General features: G+C 35.9%; 1 protein-coding gene across 1 annotated transcript; it reads left to right on the top strand.

Annotated features, from left to right (window-relative positions):
• The first annotated feature begins 503 nt into the window (after positions 1 to 503).
• On the top strand, positions 504 to 3211 carry LOC149174697 (LEAF RUST 10 DISEASE-RESISTANCE LOCUS RECEPTOR-LIKE PROTEIN KINASE-like 2.4). Its single transcript, XM_089420933.1, has 3 exons — positions 504 to 1443; positions 1885 to 1929; positions 2063 to 3211. The coding sequence occupies exons 1-3, from the start codon at positions 516 to 518 to the stop codon at positions 3172 to 3174; spliced, it is 2085 nt and encodes a 694-aa protein (XP_089277059.1). The 5' UTR covers positions 504 to 515; the 3' UTR covers positions 3175 to 3211.
• The last annotated feature ends 14180 nt before the right edge of the window (positions 3212 to 17391 follow it).

Below are 17391 nucleotides of genomic sequence, written 5' to 3'. Positions count from 1 at the left end.
TTGGAATAATAGTCAAATTAATAGTCAGAATTTTTACCGGTCTAAGTGGCGTGTTGCTTTGAGGGCATTAAATACCCAATATATGGCTGGTTAACTCCAGCCTATACCTTTCATCTACTTGCCTGGGCATTAAATACCCAATATATGACTGGTTAACTCCAGCCTATACCTTTCATCTACTTGCCTTCTAGAAATATGTCAACATATAAATATGGAAAATGCAAATATTGAAAAATAAGTTTGTCATCTCAAAATGAGTGGTCACAAGTTTAGGAAGGGGGCTGAGAGTCTTCACCCATACAATTTTGAATGCGAGGGATTTGTCTCAAAATGAGTGGTCATGACTCAGGACTTTGGGCAGAGATTCAGAGTCTTCACCCACTCACTTCACAATTTTCAATCCACGGGATACCTGACGGCATGTGGAATTGTTCAACGCAACTTATTAGAGCTTTTACCTAGGAAGTCATGCTACTAGGTCTAATTGGTGTGTTGACTACACTCTGGCCTCGAAGATGTTTACTTTGAAGCGCTCTCTCCCTCCAAGTCCATCTCCTTCTGTTCCAATTACATATCTGCAAAACCCTTGCATTTTTATATATTCGCCTCCTCAGCTGAAGTCTCCACTCATTCATTTTTATCTTCGACAGAATAGCAGGGCTCGAGAATACGTGTTCTTCTTCGCAAATGCAATGCCTCTCACTGTTCAGCTTTGTGTTCTTCTCTTCCTCTGCTCAATCACATCATGTTTCGGCACTCTGTACGACGATTGTCTTCGGAATACATCTACATGTGGGGACGTTGAATTCGCGTATCCTTTTGGGAGCAATGGCAGCGGCTGCGGCGACCCTGACTTCCAGCTACGCTCATGTGATTACGAGAGCCATACTCTGATGAATATCGGTGGAGACGAATATCACATACTGGAGTCCTCTTTCTTGGAGAATAGTAGTACATATAAAATACTGACAATTGTTAACGACAATCTGTGGGGCGGAAAATGTAATTTTTCAGGAAACTATTCTCAATTCTGGAGGCCTGATTCCCATTTCCAGGTTCTGGAGACATACACTAATCTCACGCTTTGGAAGCAGTGCGATCAAGTTCATGAGAACATTAGTGGATCACAAGTGCATAATTTGAGTTTATGTGGCAGTGATTGGTACTACAGTTTGAATCCCCATTTCAATTTGGAGGGCACAACTTTCTGTAACGTATTTCAACTACCAGTTAGACAGAACTTCTCTCAGCAGCCCATTAATAATAAGACTTTAATAGCTCAGGGTTTTGAGGTAACATGGCGTGTGGACCCGAAGAGAGACCAAAGCTGTGAAGTTTGTTTGAAAAGTAATGGATATTGTGGTTTTAACATATCGAAGCCTGCAACGTTTCTTTGTTACTGTCCCGATGGCACATCTGATCCACAGAAATGCCCCGGCGATGGTAGGTTTCGCGATTCCGTTTTCAAAATTTGATTAGAAAGCTGGTAGGTTTCGCGATTCCGTTTTCAAAATTTGATTAGAAAGCTGAAACCTTAAGTGTTTACGGAAAGTTAGTTTAATTGGTAAGTACTTCTGATATAAACACTTTTTTTTTAATGGAAGGTCACTCAGTCAATTCTTCTCAACACTCTTTAAAGTAAAAATTAGACTCTCCAGCTGGACTGATCCCTTCCGGTCAATGAACAACATTCCCAGCTTTTTTTTTTTAATGGAAGGTCACTCAGTCAATTCTTCTCAACACTCTTTAAAGTAAAAATTAGACTCTCCAGCTGGACTGATCCCTTCCGGTCAATGAACAACATTCCCAGAAAGGAAAAACTGTTTGAATTTCTCGCGTTCTGTCAAGTATGTATTCTCTTACCAATCGCTATGGACCATGCAGGTACTCAAGATAAAGGAGGTCGAAACATGTCGGCGATTATAATAGGTAAATATGATTTCTTCATATTCAGTGTCTCTAATTTAATCTAATACGCGAATTTGCATTTTGTTTCCATCAATATTGTCTTCCGGGTTAGACGAAGATCACTTTGATATCAATTTATCTTTATCTACTGCAGGTTGCTCTATCGGGGTTGGGCTGACAGCAATAGCATTAGTGCTGCTCATATTGTTTTATGCAAAGAGTAGAAAACCCTCTCCTGGTAGCTCCGCTGCAAAGGTGGAGAAATTCCTAAAGGAATATGCTTATGAAATGCCAACTAGATATTCATACTCTCAACTCAAGAAGATCACAAACAACTTTGCAGAAAAGTTGGGAGAAGGAGGTTATGGTGTGGTGTATAAAGGAAAGCTTCCGAACGGAGCTCTAGTGGCTGTTAAGATTCTTGACAGGCATAGGCACAGCGAGACTCAATTCATGAACGAAGTGGCCACCATTGGGTGGGTCCATCACATCAATTTGGTTCGGCTGTCCGGGTATTGCTTTGAAAGCATTACAAGTGCTCTGGTATATGAGTACATGGTGAATGGATCCCTTGAGAAGTTTATATTTACAGAAAAAAAGGAGCAAGTCTTGAGCTGGGAACAATTGTATTCAATCGCTTTGGGTGCTGCTCGTGGAATTGCATATTTACACCAAGACTGCGAGAAGCGGATCATACACTTCGACATAAAACCTCACAACATATTGCTGGACTCTGACTTCACACCAAAAGTTTCTGATTTTGGCCTCGCAAAACTTTGTGGTAAGGAAGACGACCATATATCAATGACAGCCGGGAGAGGGACACCAGGATATGTTGCGCCAGAGTTGTGTGATGGAGATATTGGCCCTGTTACAGATAAATCGGATGTCTACAGTTTCGGAATGCTTTTGTTAGAGATTGTTGGGGGAAGAAAGAACGTGGATTTGAAGGCCAGCCGTTCCAGCCAGTGTTTCTTCCCCGAGTGGGCTTTCAAACTGCTTCAGAGTGGGGAGTTAGCAAGGAGATTGAGAGGGTGGGCAGAAATAGAAGTGGAAGCAGAAGATGAGGAGAAGGCGAGGAGACTCGCAAAAGTTGGGTTGTGGTGCATTCAGTACAACCAGAAAGATCGTCCTTCCATGAGTAGGGTTGTTCAAATGATAGAAGGAAATGGAGATGATGTACCCAATCCTCCCCCATGTTTCAATTCCCCACCAACACCTGAAAACCCCTTACTATGTTCCCTGGAAAGATCTTGTTCAATTTAGATTGACTGTTTGATAGCAATTTATTCAAACCAAACATTGCACTGCTGTAAATTTTACGCTTCTTAGTTAATTAGTAGCTTTCTTTGAGATTTTACTTTGAAATATCAAAGACGGGGAGCCCTACAATCAATAAGGTGAAGTTGAAAACATAGATGTATTCATGAAATAAACTTGTCAGGTTTTCACCTTCTAGTTTAAGATATCATTGCTTGTTGGTTGGAAAGTGAACTGATAAAAAAATAAAAATATATTTGAGATCGTTTATTGCAAAGTAAACAAACTTCTCCAAAGTTAAGAATGGATGGAGCAGGGTTCTAGGGAAACGCTGTGTTTAGAGTTCTAATTCACCTTCCCCTTTCGTTGTCAATGTGTCTGATTTCAAGACAGATGGGCTATTTTTCTTTATTGCACCCAACCACAACTTGAACGAATTGCGTTGTTTCAATTGACTATTATACTAAAAGTAAACCTCCGTGCCGGTCATGTCAGTGGCTATGCTTGTAGGTAATTTTTTCCACGCGAAGGTAATATTTTTCATGGGATTTATCGGGAAATTTGATGCTGTTATAGCGTTGTTTGAAAGTGTTTGATGCACTGGCTGAATTTAATTTTTTTCCTGTTTGAAAAGAGGTCACTCCTCAAGGTAAGGATTCTCGAGTTGATGATTATGCAACTTATGATAATTCAGTGAACCTTTTTGTTGGTCATGAAAGTAAATCCTTGTTAAGTATTCTCCTACATTATTACTAATTTATTTAAATCAAAATAAGAATGTAGTTTTATTGTGAGAATTTAAAAGTAAAAATAAAATAATAATAATTGAACTATAATAAATTTTTAAATATATCAAATAAGAAATAATATTCAAAATTATTGTAAATATTTTTCCAAAATATTGTGTTTGAATCAACAAATCAAATTGGGTTTTGAATATGAGCAAGAGTGATAGTTGCATAGAAGTATAGCCTTAGCTCCCTCTTTTGATTGTTATAGATATGTAACATTAGGGTAGTGTGGGGTCTCCATTTTGTAGTTATTCAATAATGCTTTGTTTTTGTAATCATTTACACAATTTGTCGTTTTTCCAACCTCCACTCACTTCTTCCATACATCTCTACCTTGCATACGACTTCTTGTGCACATGCACTACTTCGCACGATTACTTTTTCGTATTTGTTATTTCTTGCATGCATTCCTACTCAATGCTATTAATTGTTTCTACCCTAGTTGTTGTCATTACAAAGACTTTGTGGCAGGCAACTCCTACCAAACTTGTCCCAGAGTGCACAAATTTCTTCTTGTTCATGCCTAGCCTCATTTGGGCTCCACACATTCGGGCCTCAACACCACTTGAAACCCAACACCTTAATACCTATCAAAAATATATGTACATGCAATTTTCCCTCATATCTATAATTATTTTTTAGCTCTCCCTGCGCTCATTAAAGCCTCAACACCACTCGAGCCCCTACACATTACTACCTCTACACATTCTATGTACATGGAATTCACCTTGATATCCATAAATATTTTTAAACTCTCCCATTTAGCTCTGGTTGATGAACAATTTAGATGGAAAAATAGTATTGTATTACAGAAGTCTCTCTCAAATTTACATTAGTCTCCCACCCATGGCATAGCTATGCTCATGTGAAGTGAAATTCCTATATTGTTTATGATATGTCAAGGATGTTGCTAGAAGATGGTTCAAATTTCAATTCAAACTTTTCAAAAGTATGTTTATTACTTTATTTATCACATTGTAGGATTTTTGGAGATATTTTCATGGGCGTACCACACAATGTTTGATTATGGAATCTCGAGAGGGGGATTTGTTGAAACTATTTGAAGAGAGGCCGATAATGTTACATGGGAGGACAATGCAATATTTCTATTATTCTCTCATGTGCATTGTAGGTTTTATAACAAGAAAGATATAATTATTATACAAAGAGTTTGAATCATCCTACACACATGTATTATTATTACAAAAATGACCATGTATTAGAAATGCTAGCCTATAGACTACCCTCCACGCTAGGTCCATTCCACTGCAAAATGAATGATTATTATTCTCTGAAAATTGAACCATAATCTTAATTGCAATATGTGGACATTGTTGGCCATTCTACATAGAAGACAAAATGGTATCATGACGAGAAGTAAATTGTATGGGTATCATACCTTGGGATCATACATAGTTAAATAATTGAAAACTCTTGAATCCATTTATTTACTCGTAAAAGTGGCTAGAAACCTTATGAAAATTATCACTTGAGTTGCTATAGGGTTTCCTCAAAGTGCGAAGGTGCGGAGGAAGCTTTCATTGCACTTTCTTTGCACTCCTGCACCTCTACACTTAAACAAATTGCAAAATTATTTTATTGCGACATACATGAAATTAAGTTGAGCTATTGGTTAACAATAACATTAACCACCTCTTAAATCATGACGAGAAGTAAATTGTATGGGTATTATACCTTGGCATCATACTTAGTTAACTAATTGAAAACTTGTGATGCCATTTGTTTGTTGATCAAAGTAGGTAGCTCGACCTTATGAAAATGATCACTCGAGTTGCTATAAGGTTTTCTTAGCGTGTGGAGGTGAGAAGGACACTTTGTTGAGTTTTCCTCGACACTTTAGAATCATGTCTATGTCTAAGAAATCATCGCGAACACACCAAAATTCCACAACACAAACACTTTACATACCAGAAAACATACAATAGTAAATTAATCTAGTGCACAATATAATTTTTCAACCTAGAACTTGTTTATATTAGAACTTTAATGCAACAATTAGGGCTTGGAGTCAACTACTTATGACTACCAATATACCCTAAACATAGTACACTTGACTTACTGAAGGAGTGCTCAACTCAACCCTTTTAATCTACGTACCTTCACAACTTTTGGCAGGTCCTTTTCCCCCTCTTATGTTTTTTACAAGAATTCCGTGACTTCACAATGCTTCTATTTATTTCTAAAATGACTGAAAATGGGCTCAAAGATCTACCCTCTAATAGTCCTCTTGCTCCTTGAATATGCCTGCTATTGGGGACTTCAACGTCTTCCCCCTCATTGTCTCTCGACTGCTCCAAGGATGACATAACTTAGGGCTTCTAGGTAGCCCAGACATCTATGAATTTACACACCAAATATCATAGAACTTTGGGAATAATGTTTTCCCTCTTAAAAGTGATAAATCAACTTCTTATTCATTGTATTAGGGCACTCAACTAACATCCCTCACATCAATAAATTGTCACATATGTTAGCTAATAATAGGGGTACAAACAACTTGCCCACCCATAATTGATTTAGGACATCAACCATTATACTTAGGGAGCATAAAATCTTCCCTCTTACTATCTATTGGATACTCAAGAATGATAAATCTATGGCTTGCATAATCATTGCGCTTATCATTGATATGCCTCCTTGCATTCACTGAACTAGGGAACACAAATCATTTTCCCTTACACCAATGAATCACTTACTGAATTTATTAAACTTAGGGCATCACTAATAGGTCAAACATAATCCTCTTTTCTCCTTCAAAGATAATAGATATACGGATCAACAAACAACTCTCTTATCATTGGTTTTCCACACATGAAATCTTTGAACTGGGGATCAAAAAAACATCCCCCACAACAGTGATAAGACTACCCTTTATCAATATACTTAGGGCTTGTATATTGTTTACCAAAAACTGGACTTAAACCACTACATCAACCTAGCATAAATCACTTTAAAAACAATCGTTTACCTCTAAAGACACCTCCTCTAGAAGCTTTGAAGGGCGCAATTCTATGCATAAATTACTCAGGTATTTGACAATCTTTGAGGGCTCTTTTACCAGCTATAGGTATGCCCTAATTTGGCCTATACAAGCCTCCAAACACATGCATAAAACCTCATGTCTAGGGATTGAACCCTCTGTGTTGATCCTTGAGGATATGTGACCCTTACGCCTGCAACATACTAGGCATTACAACCTTCCTAAACACACATTACAGGGGTCTCTGCCCTCTTATAAGAGCTAGACCTTTTTCAATCCTATTCATAGAAATTTACCCTTCAACATGTTCCCAGAACTTCATCCAAATCATACATCGAACAACTCCACATACTCATCCAATCCAGAACTTAGGAAAACAGAAACAAACATGTATTTCGTCACTATCTAGGTTTTCTCCTTAGCTTTGTGGCTCTTCATACTAGTTTTCACTTTGATTAAAGCTCTTGATATGTTCTACAAATGATAACAACCTCTCCTCTACTTATAATTACTATGAGGGTAACAATAGGCCCTTAAGGGGCATCACTTAAATACAAGAAAACTTAAATTTATTTGATAAAACCCAAACTAACATTAAAAAAGAGATTTCTTCGATTTTATTTAGCCACCTAATGATGCACTAGGTGCCCCTTAGCCCATCAAGGGTTCCCCTCATCCATCCATGATTAAAAAATGATTTTCTTGACTTAGTTTCCAAGCAAAACTTTGGGTAAAAAACCCACTTCTCGGAACATTTCCCAAAAACCAGTTTTGTGAGTCAACTTCTCATAAATTTAATAACCTAGGGGTTGTGCGAGTACCTCCCAAACTACACAATTCAAGATGCCTTCATTGTGCTTCCTCCACACTCCCACAATTCCACACTTAAAAAATTGTGAAATTATTTTACTGCTTTTCCAAGTCACCTCCAGTGATGGCAGAATGGTTACTTCTTACAACATGCCTCCCTCTGATTGAAAATTTCCACAGTCATTTGAAGGAAACCAATTCTAGAAGTAACACAATTAGGACTATCACAAGATCTTATATTTCAAGCAAGTTGCGATGATGTGTATGTGTCTGTGTGAGTGTGTATATATATATATATATATATATATATATATATATATATATATATATATATATACATATCTCTCTCTCTCTCTCTCTCTCTCTATATATATATATATATATATATATATAGAGAGAGAGAGAGAGAGAGAGAGAGAGAGAGAGAGAGAGAGATGTATTGTGTGTGTGTATAAGTTGTTAGAATAATGATATATTGTATTTATCCTTGTGATATATGTATGTTCGTGGCTTTGTATTAAGAAAAATACAAGTAAATGCTTGTTTAAAAAAATGAACAACGAATTGCTCTTTGTTCAAAAGCATGTCCCTACAAACTTGAAAATGATGTTATCTTTTTTAAATGGGTTAGATATTTTCTTTTGTCTATTATGATGTTATCTTTTGTAGAAGCTTTCATTATGTAGAAGCTTTCTCATTGTGTGGAATGTGAGGTTCATAGAAAAGGTTGTACAATGAAAGCTTCCTATGCACCTCCGCACTCTACATTGCATAAACCAATGGGTCTAGAATATTGTCAATGTAATATTCTAAATGAAATACTATTGGGTAGTAAATGCAATGAAGTGAGATATTCCAAATACAAGTAAATTGAATATTGTAAGATACGTTTAAATACTAATTTTTAGTTAGATATCTAGTTATTTTATATGAAAGTGTTCATATTGGCAACAAAAGAAACACATAGTTCATTTTTATACTCTGCACCTTCATTTAAATGGGGAATGGGAACACTATTTGTGGTGTTCCTATTGAGAAAGGAATGTAAAAATATTTTTTCAAAGTGTTTCAATATTGGAGTCATTGTAGATCTTTTTATTCATACTAAAACCATTTTGATTTATCTCTCATGAATGGAAATTTTATTAGTGCATCATAAGGAATGTATATTCACAGAGTTACTAAAGGATTTCTAGGTTTAGTGTTACTTTTTTTTTCCTTTTTCTATTCTCATCTTCATTGGACACTATGGAAATCATAAACTTGACCATTGAAGATAATTCATGGTAGGGAGGTAGTACTAATCAATATTGACTGGGAGAATTTAAAGGTACTCAATTTGGAATTTAGAACAAAAGAATTGACAAGGTTATTCATATGTTTTTTGCATATTTTATGTCGATTTTATGTTTACAAAAGATTCTTCGGCGCAGATCACATGAAACATCATTTGTCGACGCGTTTCGAACCAACCAGTGTGGTTCATCGTCAGGACAAGTTGAAGAAACATATCCAGCTTAGCAAGTTAAATAGACAGACCAGAGCCTCCACCGGCTAAAGAGACCAACAGCTACTTTTGACTAGGTACCTAGGTCAAAACCCTTTTTAATAATTAAAGGGAAAAAAATTTACCCTAGGGGAACCAAAAAATATAATTTAATGATAATAGTTAGTTAAAAATATTAAAAAATAATTAAAATATTAATTCATGATACTAGTTAGTTAAAATAAATAGTTAAAAATTATATTTAAGGAAAAAAGTTTTACTCGGGGGACCAATCCCTTAAACCAAATTAAATAGATTAATTTAAAGATAATAGTTTGTTAAAAAATATTAATAATCCAAAAATAAATAAAAAATTTTATATTTAAGGAAAATACCCTAGGGGGACCAAAAATAAATTAATAGAACTAATTTAATCATAATAGTTAGCTAAAATATTAATAAATAATAGAAATGCTAGTTAAAATAATTCAAAAAAATCATTTAAGGATAATAAAATATTAATAAATAATTGAAATGTTAGTTAAAAATAATATATAAATCATAAGTTAAAAAATTAAAATTTATAAAAATAGTAAATAATTAAAATTGGTAATAAAGGTAATATTATAGGGTTAAGTTAAATTAGAGAAATTAAAATGGTAAGTTAAATTAGAGAAATTAAAACAGGATTATTCTTATGAAAAGAAAATAATAATAATAATAATAAATTAAAATAAATAAATAAATAAATAAATAAAAATAATAAATAAATAAAATAAAATAAAATAAAGATAAATATATATATATATATATATATATATATATATATATATATATATATATATATATATATATATATATATATATATATATATATAAACGGACGACTAGGTCAAGAGAGCTGGGACCCAACACCGACTTATCTTCCAGCCATCATCTCTATTGAGATTATTCGGCCTCTTTTCAATCTCAAGCGCCTCCCTAAATTTCCGATGATGGAAGTGCGAAACCTTAGCAATAACACTGGCTTCCTCAATACAAACATGATGATTGGTTTTCTCAGCATGCTCAGCTAAAGCAGAAGACTTAGTTCGCCTATGCCTAAGGTCTGTTGCATGCTCAATAATCCTTTGATTTATGGAGCGACTAGTTTCCCCAATGTAGGGGGTCCCACAGGAACAGGGGATCAAGTATATCCCTTTCATATCTTTAGGGTCAATAGGATCCTTCGTAGATCGGAGGGACATGCGAATGGTGTTCAGGGGCCTGAAGGTCACAGGGACACTATGCGTCCTGAGAATCCTACCAATCTTATCAGTGGTCCCCTGAACATACAGCAGATGGACACCTGGAACTCGCTCCTTTGGTGCTTGCTGGGACAACGAATTCTTGGAAGCTTTAAGGAAAGCCCTCTGACCCATGAATCTACTATAGCCATTCTCAACAAAGACATCAAGGAGATGGGATTTTTCTTTCTCAAAACTCTTCTTATCCGAGATCCTTAGAGCCCGAGTAGCAAGGGTTTATTTATTTATTTATTTATTTATTTTATTATTATTATTATTATTATTATTATTATTATTATTTTATTTTATTTTTTTCTTTTCATAAGAATAATCCTGTTTTAATTTCTCTAATTTAACTTACCATTTTAATTTCTCTAATTTAACTTAACCCTATAATATTACCTTTATTACCAATTTTAATTATTAATTTTTTAATAAAATTTAATTTTTTAACTTATGATTTATATATTATTTTTAGCTAACATTTCAATTATTTATTAATATTTTATTATCCTTAAATGATTTTTATGAATTATTTTAACTAGCATTTCTATTATTTATTAATATTTTAGCTAACTATTATGATTAAATTAGTTCTATTAATTTATTTTTGGCCCCCCTAGGGTATTTTCCTTAAATATAAAATTTTTTATTTATTTTTGGATTATTAATATTTTTTAACAAACTATTATCTTTAAATTAATTTATTTAATTTGGTTTAAGGGATTGGTCCCCATAGTAAAACTTTTTTCCTTAAATATAATTTTTAACTATTTATTTTAACTAACTAGTATCATGAATTAATATTTTAATTATTTTTTAATATTTTTAACTAACTGCTATCATTAAATTATATTTTTTGGTTCCCCTAGGGTAAAATTTTTTCCCTTTAATTGTTAAAAAGGGTTTTGACCTAGGTACCTAGTCAAAAGTAGCTGTTGGTCTCTTTAGCTAGTGGAGGCTCTTCTCTGTCTATTTAACTTGCTAAGCTGGATCTGTTTCTTCAACTTGTCCTGACGATGAACCACACTGGTTGGTTCGAAACGCGTCGACAAATGATGTTTCATGTGATCTACGCCGAAGAATCTTTTGTAAACTTGATATGGATCACAGAAGCCTAAACTCTACGATTTTATGTTTTTTATTATGGATTCTGACAAGTATCTAATTTGAGATTTTTTTGGTTAGTTTTAGATTTGGTTTTAATGTTTATTATGTGCCTCCAAATATCACACAGTTGAAATTATCTTTTACATAATTGGATTGATCTATGAGAAGCTATGAAACTGTTGATGGGATGAAATGTACGCCAACAACTAAGAGGGTCTTCGCAGTGTTAAGTCCCAATTAGACCTCACACCGTTTGGGATAGTAGCCCCATCTGGTATGTGGGACCGACTGCCACCATGAATGTTTCCACTCTTGGTTATCAAATGTGAAGGTTTCAGAGTGGGGACAAGAATGAAATGCTCAGGGAGTGAAACAAAATTAGCCCAATATTGAAAAATTGTAGAAAGAGGTACAAACAAGTCTAAGCAACAATAAGAACAAATACGCCACGAGAGGGATGAGTTAGCTAAAACCAAATCAGACATACACTAAAAGGAAACATGCAGAAGTTAATTGCAAAGTATTTCACAATAGGTCACCGACATGGTGAGGAACAAGTAAAAAAAGATTCAAGAGCAGAACATACATGCAACCACTATGTACGAGTCCATAACATATTGTGTGTATGGAAGCTCATATACAAATATAGTGAGGTATGAGACAACTAATACAGCCACCATGAGTAAGCATGGGAATGAGTGCCAAAGATAAAGAACATATTATTAACATTGCTGCAACTTCAAATACATATAACACAATTGGTGAAAACCCAATAGTGGAACATGGGATGCTCATACCATTGCCTTATGCCAAAACCCTAGCCCCACTGCAAATCCACTCTACTAGCTGCCAAGAGCTGAGTGGCTCTAGTTGTCAAGCATATAAATCAACTATTTATTCCTAGTCTCAACTCAAGTGCTAAATTCCCCTATTCAACGAGGCATGAGGGCACATTTATAGAGGTTAGGTGACCGTTCAACTACCGTGACGTTTGATGTTCCCTCATGCCCTTTCAGCTACCCTCATGACTCTTAAGCTTGCCCACTTATTTCTCAAGCATATTACTTAGTACACGCTGAATTGATCTCAACAATAATCGATGGCACCATGATGAGGATCATTGCATACTGATAGCAGAGAGAATTTAAAGAGGAAAGGGAAGGTTTTTAGAAACCCTAGTGTTGGATCTCGTTGCCGACACTACTGTGAGCCCAAAAGGCATAAATTGTTGCACTGCGTGTTGTTGTGCCTTTCTTACATCCAATCACCTCTTGATGTTGTGTTCTTCGTTGAAACCCTAGTTGTGTGGCTTCTGCAAAAACCCTAGTTCCCTTCTTCCAGGTCATATTCCTTATTTCTCCTATGATTTACAAGAAAAAAATTTATATTATCCACATATATATTGAAAACACGTGGTCACTTAATAAGGTGTCATATTTAATCAAGAAAATAAGAAACAATTGTTATAAAAAATAATTGATTCCCATAACAACATTAAAACATAAATGAAGAAGCACCCATAGCCCTAAAATATTTATGTTGAGAATAATCTATCAGGTCTTCTTCGACCCCTCAGTAATATTTAAATTTCCAGCTTTATGGAACCATTCTCGTGCATGAGTATAATAATATGCACCTATTATTTCACACTCGGTTCAAAGGTAGAACTGTTATTATTCGGAAAACAAGTATCAAATGGAGTTTTTTCGTTTTACTATGTCAAGAGGGCACTGTGACTCTAAGACAACCTTCCCGCCTATATGTTCGTAAATGTTAAATTCGACCTTTCAAGACTACGCATTGGTATAGTGCATCCATCCTATTCCCATTTCCTATTACCACGAAGAAGATGTCTTTGATGAGCGAAGAGTTGGACATACATATTCCTTTGGTCGCAACTCTAGTGAAGAGGTCGCGTAGTCAGAGCAGAGGGATAGTTTCATCTGTTGTCAGCTTTGTCACCTGGTCACATTTGAGGAAAGGTCACACTTATAGTTGCATGTTGGAGTGTGGCTCCGTGACTAGGGGTTGCGTGGTCACAGATAATGGTTATTTTCACCCCTCGTTGATTTTCCTGAGGCTAGTAGATGCGACTCTACATTGGTCTCCGTTCTGCCATGATAATGCATTCGCCAGACAACCTCTTAGTAACCACCATGTATAATCGAAAGGGTCCCATCACCACTTGCTCCAAGTAGGTGCATGATATAATGAACAAACTCCATATCAAAAAAAGTATTTATGAGCCTTAGACTTGTTGCAACAATATTTTTTTCATGTATCCTAGACCTTACTAGTTCCGTCCTCGTCTCAAGATGAAATAGTTGTTTCTGTCAAACTCATTAAGCGATCTATCGCAACCCTATGAGAATTTTCAAGTCTGGCCACTGGATTTCTAGTTTCAACATTTGTGGTAGTAAATGAGTAGTCACAGTGCATAATCCTTTGGGCTCTGATGAAATGTTTACACAACGAAACAACCCGAGATGACCTATAATAAGTGCCACTGCAACAATAGGAGTAGATGGATGGAATTCCAACTCAAAGAATTTATCTTCCCATTTAATATCCATTTGTTTCCATCCCTCCATTCTTTCTATGAGCCACTTGGTATCCTCTATGGATTGAACCTCAATAATGTGCTTTATGCTCATTAGTCCGAACGCATCATGCGACTAGTCACCCTCAAGGACTACGACTTATGAGGTCACATGGTTGAATTATAATCGATGTCGCACTTGTGGCTGCATCACTAAGGCTTTAAAATGTGATTGGCGACTGTGAGTGGGAGTGTGACTTCTTGGAGGTCAAAAAGTTGTATCTTATAAACGTTTCCCTCCTTGGAGGCTTGCCAGAGGTGTTAACATGCGACCCAACAACTGTGAGTGGGAGTGCGACTCAATGGAGATCGAATAGTCGCAATATGATGGAGGTCGCATCAGTGGGTGTGCAACTCACGTGCCTGAGGTGTGACCTAACTGCCCAGGCGGAAATTTGACCCATTGGAGGTTGGTAGTCACAACATAGAGCTAGTTTCATTTCAGGATCACCTTCTTGAGCCTTAATTGTATGACTTTCCAACCTTGGTCAAAACAACCCAACAATGCATGGTATGTCCTTGAACTAATGCGATGATGTGTTTCTCTGCTTATTATTTGAGATATGTCTATTTCATCAACTGTGGTTGCCTCCTTTGATCCTTGTGTTTGTAGAATCTTGGACCGTGATTTTCTCTTCATTGTCACCATAGCTCTCATGCGTTCTGCATCCTCAGGCGCTCGAATCCTAGTGTATTTCCAAATGTGATTTCATATATCCTTGCACTCATTCTTCCTAAGAAGCGATGTCAAAACCAATTCGAAACCATTCTTTGGGTTGTTTTTAGCAGATCCCATGCTTGCAAGACATCTGAAAAAAATAGTTAATACATACCTTAATGAGTATCTTGAAGAAAATTTCTCGACTCACTTTTCCTTTAATGAGTTTGACCGAGGACGAGAGCCAAGGAAGTGTAAATTTGTTGACATGAGGTTCTCCCATGCATCCTCATGCATCTATTATCACCTGAACGTAGGTAACTTCGCCACACCTTTGAATGAATGTCTCCAGCACATGGTTTGTAATATGGCACATTTAAATATATTGAGGAAGATGCATATTAGAAAGGCCTTCCTCACAACCATTGAACAAAATCTCTTGGTGAGCCTTAGTATATATCCTTCACTCTAACTTGGTTTATTCTTAGGGGTTACAAACATATTTCTTGTATAAATGTGTGCATTCAGTGTTGCGTTCTCAGTCACACACATACTATTCATAAAATTGTGACTTATGATGTGTAGCATTGATTATTTCTATGTTTTCTCATATAACCCTTTATTCCATGGCATATTTCGATCTGACATGGCATGATTGCATCTGCATGCAATATTTCAAGGCAGTATGAACTACAACACAAAGTAATCAAAATAATAATACAAAAGACAAATCCCTTTATGACTTTAGCATATTGGCATCCAATGTCGTTTCATATTTTCAATATTAGAGTGAGGTTATCAACTAAAATAAAATACTTTAGTGAGCATGATCAAATTATCCTCACCCTAAGTAAATTTTGCAACGAATGCACCAAAGATATATCAGAAGGCTTGGTAAACAGGTATGACTCGAATGTTGAAACATTAATTGAAATATTAACATGTGAAGCAAAATTCCAAGCTTCACAGGCTATATCTCCCATGCGTAAACAAACCTTACTCTCAAAAATGAATGCCTATGTTCATGAGCATTAAAGGAATGATGGGTGTGGTTGATGCAACTGAGAACCATTAAAACTTGGTTGAGGGAATGCCGAGTAATGTCAGCCAAAGTAGAGCTTTAAGGGCACTAGGTCTAAACATACATTCTTGGTCACGATAACTTTGGGTTTTATCATATATGGAAAAAAGCATATTTTTTTCAAACCCCACATTATCGCAAATCCAAATTCACATGCAGAGGGGTAAGATAAGTCAATAACCTAGTGGAGAAATGTCCTGTAATGACTCTCATCATGATTCCATGTGTTTCCAATGAGAAAGTACCCCTAGAGGAATGTGAATTAGGTTAAAAAAAGCAGGGGATCACTCTTTTTGAAAATCAGGGGTTTCTCCCAAATCCTAACATTTCCAATCGTAAGGAAATCCAAATTGAATGCATGCTTGTCTAAATATAGGGCAGCTATTGATAACGACACATATCATGCAAAGATGATTTTCAAAATCAAGGGAGATTCTTGACACATCAATGGAGCTATTGATCTTAACAAAACCCCAAGGTGATCCTAAGGCCTATATCTAAGATAAAACATGATGTGCGGGTGCAATGTATGAAGTGTTAGTGGGCACATAAAAAGGGTTAGGTAGGAAAGGTCACAGGGAGAGTAACTGGTTAAAGGCCTTATCGAAACCCTAGTAGCTTGAGGCGCGTAGTGGGGTACCAAAAATTTTGGATATGCCCGAAACATTTGGGTGGTGTTGTGATGGCTACAACAATTGGAAAATCATTAGTAGAATCAGTATCTTTGTCAACACCCCTGTATACAAGATGCAAAGGTATATTGAATTGTTGTTATGGGCACCTCTTTTGTTGTCTCGACCTTTATAGATATGCCTTCCCTTGATGTCTCATATAGGTCATGTTGGCTAGTAAACACCCAATTAGAAGTTCACGCATGCTAGTAGTTGGCTATGAAGCAAAGAATGAAGTAGAGGGATTATTGTATTCATAATTTTAAAAGTAATTTTATGATGTTTCTCAACTTGTTTGTGTTTCAGTTGTGCTTAGGTGAGGCTCATCTCCCTCTCCTAGGGTTTTGAAGGTAATTTTTCTTGGATGGTCAAATCATCAACAAAATTTGTATCTTGATGCTCATACACCTTCCCCTATCCTTAATATACCTTCTTAAACACTTCTCATCACTAATATCCCTTAAATTCATCATTTTCCCACAAACCCTAGCCTATTGCTACAATTTGACACTTTTCTAGGTTAGTCCTGTGTTTTTCCCTTTTGGACCCTTTCCCCTCACTCAATCCTTGAAATTTCACTTTCCCCTTCTTCCTAATATCCCTCCCTACTTCCCAAAATTTTCTCAAGAAATTAGAATCCCCTCATCCCCTTCATTTCCCTTCATTTCTACAAATCCCCTGTTCCACACATCGGGATAGGTTTTATTCAAATGATGTTTCTGAGCCTGGA

Source organism: Pinus tabuliformis, chromosome 4_1 (assembly GCF_031772625.1).
Source record: "Pinus tabuliformis cultivar Carrire ecotype Pingquan chromosome 4_1, CPIR1, whole genome shotgun sequence".
Classification (NCBI taxonomy): Eukaryota; Viridiplantae; Streptophyta; class Pinopsida; order Pinales; family Pinaceae; genus Pinus; species Pinus tabuliformis.
This window is presented reverse-complemented; position numbering and strand designations above follow the sequence as displayed.